The following is an 11,176-nucleotide window of genomic DNA, read 5'->3' on the forward strand; positions in this document are numbered from 1 at the left end:
AAGAGATGTGCTCAAAGGATTTTACGTACATACGTGTTATATTCATTTATTCATCTACTTCCTTTTATGAAGAAAGTAAAATTTTCAGCCAAAGGTTGAGCAGGCTGTTTCAAATTTACAAGGATACATAACGTGGCAGTTCATTTGTTATGGAAATGTAATTCTCAGCATTCAGAGAAAATATAGTCTCTTGTGAGAGATCCTTAGGAGTTATAATTCAGTTTTGAAGGACACTAGGTTGATCTACCTAGTTTAGTAATTTTAGATACTGAATTTGTTGTTCTGGGTTGGGGTTGTTTTCATTGCAGTGGTTTTAGATCTAGATGTCTATCATTAACATAAGGCTTGTTGATTTGAGTGGGACTGTCCTACCTATGAACAGATCATTATGTATTATTACATTTTAAAATTATTAAGAAAGCTTGGCTGTATTTGAAAGGAGAAGGGAAATGTTGCTTACTCTGACGAGTAGTTCTACGAAATTGAACATGAACTAGACTGAAGTAAATTATTATTTTTATTTCAAACAGCCTGTAGTACGATTGATAGAAGAAGCCAACTACCGAGGGTTGGCAGAGGTCCGATTTGTTACATGGCACAATCGTTACATCTTGAACATCAAAGATGGCTTCCAGCAAAATGCATGTGTTCGAAGAGAAATCAAGAAGAGACCTCTCTTCCGCTCCTGTGTGATTCTCATGCCATTTTTGCAGTAAGTACTTTATGTATCTCTTGGGGTGCTCAGTAATAACCACGGGGTGGTGGCACAGGTATACAATATAAGTTGATTATGTAGCTTTAATGTTGTTGTTGTTTTTTGTCTTAGTCATAGATTTAGCCAATTCTTTTTTTTTTTGCAAAACATTGTATTTTTCCTTCCTGGTGCTTGCATACAGCTAAAAAATGTTGCCAACAACTAAAACCAAGACTGCATAAATAAAAAAACAATCTATTTGCCCATCGTGCACATATAAACACATGCTCAACATAATAGAAACCGACACATAGAAATAGATAGTGGGTTTGTTAGATGTTCTTCTGATACCACAGGTAGTCCTCATTCAAGGTTTACTCATTTAGTGAGTGTTCAAAGTTACGATGGCACTGAATGAACAGTCCTTGCAGTTGTGGCCATTGCAGCATCCATACAGTCATATGATTGCAACTTCACAATTATGACACCGCAGCATCGCACATTTGAACTGCCATTTGCCATCTGCACTGCCAGCTTCATACAAGTTAATGGAAAAGCCAACAGAAGGTCACAGATGGTGATCGCATAAATGCAGGACAGTGCAACCATGCAGAAGTCACCTAATGACAGCAAATGGGGCAGCCTGAACTGCTGTCCTAAGTTGATATGATCATGTCATGTTACACCTTATGACCACATTACTTAGCAATGGAGTTACTCGTCCTATCTGAAGTGTAGATGCCAACAACTCTGTCTGCAAATCAGCTCAGATGTCTTCCTTTTGACTGTAGATACTAATTGCATTGGTTTCTGTTGTGGAAACACTGAACTGAATTGTACTCCTGTTTTTCTCCTCTTTTTTTCTATTAATCCTCTCTATTCAAATGATTCTGCTCCTTTGACTAACTACTAATCCGATAAGATTGTACAAGATGCACAGCTTTCACTTATGCTAAAGGCAACAAACTAGCTTGAACATAACTTTTTTTTAATAAGGGTAGAATTGCACTAGCTTTACATAATTTGCTTTTCCTAAATTGGCAAAAGTATGCAGCCACAACTTGTAAAAAATTAATTTTAATAAGAAAGAAACCTTATTTGGGGAAGCCCTTTTTCTGCAAGAAAGTTACTTTCCATATTCAAGTCACTTTCCAGTTCTCAGCTGTTTTTAAAGTTAGCTCTGTTTTGTTGGGAACAAGGCAGCTCGGATTGCTGAAAATTTAGTGTAGAAGTGAGCAACGTGCAAATATTTCTTCCTGGAAACACAACAATCCCTATTTTGACAAAATTGCTTTGGCGTATACTTGTTTTGGAACTGAATCTTAATTCTTTGAATGGCTTTGTTTTTAACACCGTTAGCTGGATCCTGTCAAATTTTCACTCAAGTTCCCTTTGAATTCCTTTTGAAAAACTATTTATATTTAGCATGAACCACACTGACTTTGAAAGGACCAAAATGGAATTGACCTCATCTGGATCTAGGTCTTTCTGGGTGCATTATTTGCTTTCTAAGAGCTAGTTAATAGGCATTTGGAATTGCCGTAGTTCAGCATAAATACCATTTATAGCTCTCTATTGAGAGCATCGGATTTATAATAAGTGGAATAAAAATAGTTTCATTGTTGGTGTCTACCATTGATTATCCAACCAAAGAGAAAATGTTATTTTTAAGAACAAATTGCTTATCTTTCAATAAGCATCAATTAGTTGTGATGGGGTTGTTTTTTTAATTACTGCAGCATTTGCTGGGAGACAAACACTGCCAAGCCCTCTACTTCTAGGAAATTCCTGACCTTTCTCTTGTCTAAGAGACAAGAGAGATTAGCCAGTCTTTATTTGACCTTAACCAATAAGGAAGAGCTACTAGAGAATGTGAATTTGAGCAAAAATGACCAATGAATGCTGAAATTCCATTTAGGATGGGACACTAAGCAGAATGCAATTAAAGGTGCAAGTTTGAATATACACAGATCAGAACAAGGATTAATAGGATTATATGACAGCAAAAGGAATGGGGAAAGGGAATTCAAGATGGGTAAGAATGGGAATTCCTAAAAATAACTAAAAACTCAATTGGGGATAATTATAACAACTACAGGGGAAGAACATGATGTAAAAGAAATCTGAAAAACCAAACCTTTGTGTTTATGTGCATGCGATATAAAGGAGTTAGAAAGAATAGGTCAGCAAAGACAACAATGTACAAGTAGCCCAATTTTGTAGAGATGGCGTCAAGATAACTAAAATTCAAATATAGGTACCCTTAGGAAACATGTTAAGAATAACTAAAAGTATTTCTTCAGATATCTTCTAAATAAGAAATATGCATTCTGCCAAACGGTTAGGAAAACATGGTTGAAGGAACAGAATCTCTCTTAGTTTGAGCTCAACAGAAATATAAGTGAGAATATGTACTGATCTAAATGAAGAGCTACTTTCTGGGCCAGAGATATTTGCATTTTATGATGTGGAAGTAATCTGATGATAGTCTGTCCAAAAATCTATAAAAGGAGCATCGATAGTTCAAAATAACACAAACTTGGAAAAAGAAAATATATTCCTGTCTTATGAAATAAGAAAAGAAAGGATATAAGATATGTACTATCAATCAATCTCACATTACTATATGGGAAGATTTTAGAATAGATCATGAAAAAGTTAGTTCTGTAACCACTTCCTTGAAAATTGTGCAGATTGTTAAGAATTCCAAACATGGATTTCTTGGAAACAAATCTTATTTTCAGATTGGAGAACTACTTTAGTTGAGGGAAAGCTGTGGAGATAATACATCTAGACTTCAGCAAAACATCTGACAAACTCATCATGACATGTTTTAGCAAGTATGAGATGGAGGTTATATTTATCGATTGGATTCATAGCCAACTTGAAAGCTGTACTAGAGAGTAAGTCATCAGGGGTTCTTCATCAAACTGGTATGTCTCGTGGTTTAGTTCAAGTCACAACAGTCTTAAGTATTTTCATTAATAACCTCAATGAAGAGATAATGCTTATCAAACTTCAGATAACAAAAAACTGTAGACGATCACCAACATATTAGAAGAGCAAAAAGTTCAGCCTCAGAGTGAGAGGTTAGAGCAGCATTTTTTCCCCTTTAGCACCCCGTCCCACTTTTTACAAAAATGATGGAGGACCCTGTACAGCTTTGCAGATGTTAGATATCCTATTAAATCCCCTTTCTTCCATTTCTCTCCCTATTTCTCCAGGACACTTAGTGGCAGCCTGGCAGTGCCAATGACAGAATCTATCCCATCACAAGTTTTATTCCCAAGTTCTGTTGCCGCTCCTGGTTTCTATCCAGACACATGGATTAGCATGGACCCAGCTCAGGACTTTATCCAAGTGCCTGTTTCAAAGGAAGACAAAAGCTACAGAACCATTTATAATCTCTTTCATAAGACTGTGCCTGAGACCAAATATAAAATCTTGAAAATACTGCGAGTTCAGAACCAGTTTTTGTGGGAGAAGTACAAGAGGTAAGTCAAGATCAGATAAATAATCTCCTGTTCACTTCATTATTTCACGGTTTTTGGAGAGGTGGGACAATAATAGCAACATCTCTTGGAAAAGCATTTTTTACTGCCAATGCCTTCAACAAGAGAGCCATCATGGTCTAGTGATTAAGGTACCAGGCTAGAAAGTGGAAGTCTGAGAGTTTTAACCCTGCCTTACTCATGAAAGCCTGCAGGGTGACATTCAGTCAGTCACACACAGTCAGCCCAACTCACCTGACTAGGGTTTTTTGGGAGGAAACTAGGAGGAGGAAAGTGTGTTGCTGCTTTCATACATAACTCAAGTCGCTGCCTTGAGTTATGTATAAAAATATCAAAGGAGGCATATAAATTAAACAAATTTTGCCTCTTAATGGTCAGTTGCCTTATATACTATTGGCCTAGATGTCGGTGAAGAGCTTGTCCTTAGAAACACAAACAAGAACTTCAGCTACATTAGAGTGGGGAAGACTGCAGGCAACAGCTGTCTGTTGGGAAATATCAGGAATGGCCGTTGTTGTGTACAAATTGTTCAGAAGGAGTGCAGCCTAGACAGAAGTGCCTCTGCTTTGCTAAAAGCCACCCTCTGAACTAAAACCTGCATCTCCTTTTCAACCTATGAAAGAGACCTTTTGTTGAAGCACCAGCCTTGGTGATGAACAGCTGTTTTGTTTGGCCTGATTGAATTTGAATAGAGCTTCCTGGCTTCTCGTTTTCTTAAGTTGGCACCATGTTTTAGCTTCTAACCCAAACTGAGAAGAGCAGAAATCTCCGTGATGGATCCCACAAACAGAGCTACAAAATCACATTTTATTTGCTTTTTGCCCCTGGAATATTTCCTCTAAATACTGTAACAGTATGCTGATAGAAAAATCTGAGATGGGGGAAATTTTTTAAGCTAGCATAAAAAAAAGAAAGCATTGTTAATGTTATGGTATAGCCAAGTATTCTACTTTCCAGCTTTCTCTCTGAAATAGTACAGATTAGCGATTTATAATTGTGTTTTCTAAATCTTAGTTACATTTAACTACAAGTAAGTTTTTCTCAGGATTAATGCTTCCATTAAGAAGAGCAGAAAGGCAAGTGGTAGACCCAGGAGAGGATGCTGCAATCCTATTATTCCTGCATTTTATAATTAGGTTGTGTATTGCTAGAGCCTTTCCCCGGTTTCATTTAAGCAGGGTACAAATGGCCTGGCATTGGGTTGTTTTTTTTTCCTGCCATGTCTCGATGTTGCCTCCATCTCATTCCCAGCCTACAAGTAAGGCAGGTCTACAAGTAGTCCTCAGCTTATGACTGGAATTGAGAGTGGAATTATAGTCTCTGTTGTCATAAGTCAAGGCACCCACATGACCAGAAGTAATTTTCTGCCCTTTTTGCAGGAATCATTAAGTATAAATGTGGTGGGTGTTAAGCAAACCTCTTCTTTTGAATGGGCCATTTTTTTATAGAAACCGACAAAAAAACATAATGAATCGGCCATGTGACCATAGAAGCCCATGGCTGGTTATAAACTGACCTGCCTGACATGTGAATATAAGGGCACAGCCTGATCATTTATGATTGCTGAAGTCCTTTATGGACCCTAAAGCACTCAATCCATGACCATCATAACTTTGTCTTAAAACACTTGGTCATGAAGTGAGGATTACCCGTACACCATCTTTAGCTATACTAATGTGAAAGTAGTGTCCCCCCCCTTAAACTGAATAGTATTCACAAGAAGTTGCAAAACATGTAAAGTCTTACACATACATAGCCATTAAGTAAGGCCACACGTCCCCTTTAACCTAAGGCTACCATGTTTGGTGCCATCTTCTTTCCCTAAATAGTTGTGCTGTGTTAGGGATCTAGGAAAACGGTGGTGCTAGATATCTCAACCATATGTGGTATAACTGCTGTGGTCCCTCCTGAAAAATAAATTGTGATGCTTTGAATTTTAACTTCCTTAATTGTGTTAAACTCAGATGATGACAGAATGGGATGTAGAAAGAGAAGCCCAGGAAACAATTTAGTCATGGCAAGCACAGAGCAGTAGCAATCATTCTTGTTTCAAGATTTGTTGGCAGATGTCATTCAGTAGGGAAAACTGGTGGAATCGGCCAATTTCTTTGGTTTTTCACTCTCTGGGTGTGCAAAGATCAGGCAGCACCATTTAGCAATGTGTCAAAACAGGCACAAAAGAAGCAGGGTAAGCATTGGCAATTGGGGGCATTGTTAAGGATAGCTAAAGAGCACCAAATAAGCAGTGGTGAAAGCAAGCCACCCAATCCTCCAGGCATGAACTGAGGACTGCTTTGGAGATTATTTCAGGCAATGACATACTACTCAAGCTCCAGGGTCTACAAAATGTCTTGGTCTTTTTAAGTTCCTTTAGGCAGACTTTTAACTTTTAGGAATTTGAAAAGGTATAACCATGTATGTGTCTTATGTTTCATTTCCAGGAAAAAAGAATACATGTCTAAAAAAATGACCGGGTTAGACAAAATTATGAATGAAAGACATTTGTTCCATGGCACCTCCCAAGACGTGGTAGATGGTATCTGCAAGCACAACTTTGACCCTCGGGTATGTGGGAAACACGCCACCATGTTCGGGCAAGGCAGCTACTTTGCTCGGAAAGCCAGCTACTCCCATAATTTCTCCAAGCGGTCACCCAAAGGGATCCACTACATGTTTTTAGCAAAAGTACTGACTGGAAAGTACACAGTAGGAAACCACACCATGAGAAGACCTCCACCTGTGAACCCTGCAAGCATCACCAGTGATCTATATGATTCCTGTGTGGACAACTACTTTGAACCACAGATTTTTGTTATTTTTAACGATGACCAGAGTTACCCTTATTTTGTTATCCAGTATGAAGAAGTTAGTAATACTGTTACCATCTGAGAGACACAGAGAGAAATAATTTCCATTGATAAATTATTGTTGTTGATGGACTTTAATCTGCTGTTTATAGAATGGACGCCTTGTTTGGGGGAGAAGAAATCCAATTTGGGGAAGTTTTAATAAAGGTATTGAGGAACATGGAGGGGGGAAAAAATAAACCTTTTTAACAAAAAAAGAAAAATAATCCTGAAAAGACCAATTGTGCAAATTGTAAATATTTTCCATTGTTTATAGCTGAGAAGAAGAAAAAGACTGTGCCTTTTGTTATAAACACTATTTATGTTAGTAAATTTAATGTTTTAAAAACTTAATAGTGTGACCCAGTGATATCTTGAAAACTTGTAATTTGTCTGTCTTGAGTCCTTGCTGTTCTTATCTGGGCTTTTGGAGGTACTTGATCCCTTACTGTGAAATGCTTCACCTTTGAATCGTATCTGGAAGGCAGGTGTGGCTACATCACAGCTCTGCAACTGTATAGGTATTTACTGGCAACATGCCCAAGTGAAATATATTATCTACTTCACTAAAAGGAACAGGGTTGGAGATTCAGTTCCTGCTACATAAAACAGTGATAACAGGAAGGGAAAGCCAAATGCTTCCATAGAAACACTTTATTTTCTTATGGCTACTTTCCCTCTTAAGTGTTCAACAATTGGGGTTTTCATAAATGAGAAGAGATGGCGACAACAAAATGACATGCTTGGGGAGATGATAAAATTGATTTATGCTTAGAAAGGGTTTGTTTTCCTGCCTTTTTAAAAAAAAATCATTTAGGGCCATGTACTTTTAAATGGAAACACAAAAGCATGTGTGAGATGCAAACCTAACTTCAAGTTCATTGGCTAGCAGCTTGACAGTCCATCATTGTGGAAACTAGTTGCACACCTTACTTGCATGTAACATCTATGTCTTTCTGATAATTTCAGCTTTGTTCGGGTATTTTCCCACGTCATTATAGTTGTGCTTTTAAAGTTGGAGCAATGTTTCGACAGAATCTCATCTGCCATCATCAGGCTTCTGTATTGTGTTCGTCTGTGAGTCAGACGAACGGCTGTGAAAGACAAACACAATACAGAAGCCTGATGATGGCAGATGGGATTCTGCCAAAATGTTGCTACAACTTTAAAAGCACAACTCCTAATGACGTGGGAAAATACCCGAACAAAGCTGAATACCATACATGTAAGTACCCGTGAAAACATTTACATATATATATATATATATATATTACAATTTTCCCAAAATAAAAATATATGAGATTGCTTTTAAAATGAAGGGCAAGCCAGCTGCCAGTAAACATAGCATAATCTTCACTTCTGTTCCACCATAATCACTGAAGCAGGCTAAAATAATGCTAACATTGGCCAGGTGTTTTCCATTTGTTCAGAAGTGAGAAGTAATGCCTTCCCCCACCCAGTCAATTTTGGGATTCACAGTGGCTGTGGTCCTACAACATATCTAACAAAGGTTATTTTATCATGCTTACAAATAATGATTGGGTTCACGCAACATTCTAACAAGGACGCTATAGTACGACGGAGAATTAATTTTGATTGCCAAAAGGCCATCGTTGTCTTACTTGTTTTACTTTTACATTGTCCAAATGCTTATTTGTTATTTTTCTGAATACAGATAGCCCTCAACAACAGTCCATTTAGTGACTGTTCTAAGTTACAATGGTACTGAAAAAAGTGATAACCATTTTTCACACTTAACCATTGCAACATCTTCATGGTCATGTGATCAAAATTCAAATGCTTGCCAATTGACTTATGTCAGTTGCAGTGTCCTGAGGTCATGTGAACAACGTTTTTCAACTTTTGGACAAGCAAAGTCAATGGGGAAGCAAATTCACTTAACCATGTTACTAACTTAACAACTGTGGAGATTGACTTAACAACTGTGGCAAATAAGGACATAAAATGAGGCAAAACTCACTTAACAAAGTCTCAGCAACAGAAATTTTGGATTTAATTGTGGTCATAAGTCAAAAGTCCAGCTGTACTACCTCCACCTATCTGAAAATCTCTGTGTAGGTCACACTACATTAAATGTTCCTTATACTTCTGTCCCTGATATAAACTTTTATTACAACCCACATTCTTAATGAAAACCTGAAGAAATTGAAAGGGGAAAGAAAATTGCGTTTCAGCTGTCCCTACTGCATGCCTGCATACTTTTCATGGAAAAACTAGGAGTTCAGGAAGTAGTAATAAAGGAAGAATGGGGGCCCTGGTTTAATTGTATTGTTCCTACTCTTTGAATTTAGTAGCTGGGATCAGAGGAGAGTTTTCAGTGGCATACAGAGATCTGGAATGAGGATTTCCACCCAGGCTGCCTTCCCAGTGATGGCAATATCCAGATTGGCATTGGGACGTACAACAGAAGGCTCCTTCATCCTTAGGCATCTATATTATTCTCTGGCTTAGCTTCTTAGAGCCAAGCAGCATAAAATAGTACTACTCTTGGATTCTGGTCACTTCAGGCTGTTGCGGAAGGATCACATTTAAATGTTTTCTCATTCAAATTGCTCTCTGGAGGGTTTTATTTTGTTTTTGATAAGGAAACATCTCAGCGAACAAAACACAGTTACTGCAATATTTTTTTATTGATCAGTTGTGGAATGGAACACTAGCAGGAACTGTGCTCATGTTATACTTTCTGCTACTCATGGAGATGAATTCTTAATGTATACACCATAACCTCTAGTAAGGCCTCCAGCTCCATCTGTTTGGTCTCAACAAAAAAGGGAGAGGGTCTGTATGAGTCTAATCAATCAGTGGCATATTTATTAAACACAGAAGCATCAAAATTCAAAAGAATAGATTCACAGGCATACAAACTGCCAGATGTTGAAATGTATGGCCGTATCCTTACGCAAATATCATGACTCATATCTGCATCGTATGCTGGGATGAGAGCACATGTGAGTAGATAATGGCAGCATTTGTGTGATGATGCCTTAATATATATTTCCTGCACTCTAACCACTGCACCAGGCTCAGTGGTTACAATGCAATATTGCAGCAAATCTGCCCACAGCCTGGAATTCAGTTGTGAAGGGTTGACTCAGTCTTCCATCTTCTAAGGTCGGTATAATGAGAAGAACCCAGACTGTTGCAGGCAATATGCTGACATTGTAATCTATCCAGACAGTGTTGTAAGGCACTACAGGGCAGTATATAAATCTAAGTACTGTTGCTATGATATTGTCATCACAGTTTGCTGTTGAATGGACTTAGACTACATTATTCATATGATATACAAACATGTTGAGATGGGAGTACATCATGGCTAGATTGCAGCAATAGTCCTGAGTGCACATGTAAGGGCGTCAAACTCATGGCATCATGTCGTCACAGCTATTGTGACTTTTTCTTCGTTTGCTAAACTGGGAGTGGACGTGGCCAGCGCGTGATGCATCCAACCTGCAGCCGTGAGTTTGACAGTCCTGCTCTAATAGGATAACTATAGTTCAGGTGACTTTCTTAAGGCAATGTCCTCTGACGGGACCCAGACTTCTCACTTAGACCATAACTTCCCTATTTGTGTGAATTGGGCAGTAATGTAAATTTCAGATAAAATAGAATAAAATCACTTCCTTTCCCACATTTTAACCTCTATCTAATGCAACCAACATGGCCAGTGACAAGGAATTATGGCAGCTGTTATCTGAAACATTTGGAGAGTTTCAAGTTACCTTGCCAAAAGCAATCCCCATTTAAAATTATTGCCACTTTTGTTGTTGTTAATGGGCTTTTTATCTAAGGATTGTATTTGTTCCTGAATATTGGGGACATTTGTTTGCAATGATTTTTTTTTTCCTGAGAAAACCACAGATGCGTATTACAGCAGCACTTATCACAGAACACCTGGCTTCTACTTTATTGCTTTTCAGTTCACTACACTGTGCTTTGCTTTGCCCAAGTGATAGGCCTCCATTTCCTTTGTACAGAAAACAGATTGTGTGATAGATTGATGAACCACCATCTGCAACGATTCTTATCTTCATTTCTCCACACTCTCTACATATATCTAGAAAAGGAAACACTTAAACTTTCATAGTTGTTTCTCAATGTTC

General features: G+C 38.0%; 1 protein-coding gene across 1 annotated transcript in view; it reads left to right on the forward strand.

Moving 5' to 3' along the window:
- Positions 1 to 7,403, forward strand: part of TIPARP (TCDD inducible poly(ADP-ribose) polymerase) — a 31,967-nt gene extending 24,564 nt beyond the window's left edge. Inside the window, exons 4-6 of the mRNA XM_026705865.2 lie at positions 531 to 712; positions 3,919 to 4,188; positions 6,648 to 7,403. Of these exons, the coding sequence (XP_026561650.1) occupies positions 531 to 712; positions 3,919 to 4,188; positions 6,648 to 7,095 (900 nt within the window). The 3' untranslated portion in view covers positions 7,096 to 7,403. The remainder of the gene's footprint in view (positions 1 to 530; positions 713 to 3,918; positions 4,189 to 6,647) is intronic.
- Positions 7,404 to 11,176: the final 3,773 nt, after the last annotated feature.

Source organism: Pseudonaja textilis, chromosome 4, assembly GCF_049901715.1.
Source record: "Pseudonaja textilis isolate UNSWEBS1 chromosome 4, rPseTex1.2, whole genome shotgun sequence".
Taxonomy (NCBI): domain Eukaryota; kingdom Metazoa; phylum Chordata; class Lepidosauria; order Squamata; family Elapidae; genus Pseudonaja; species Pseudonaja textilis.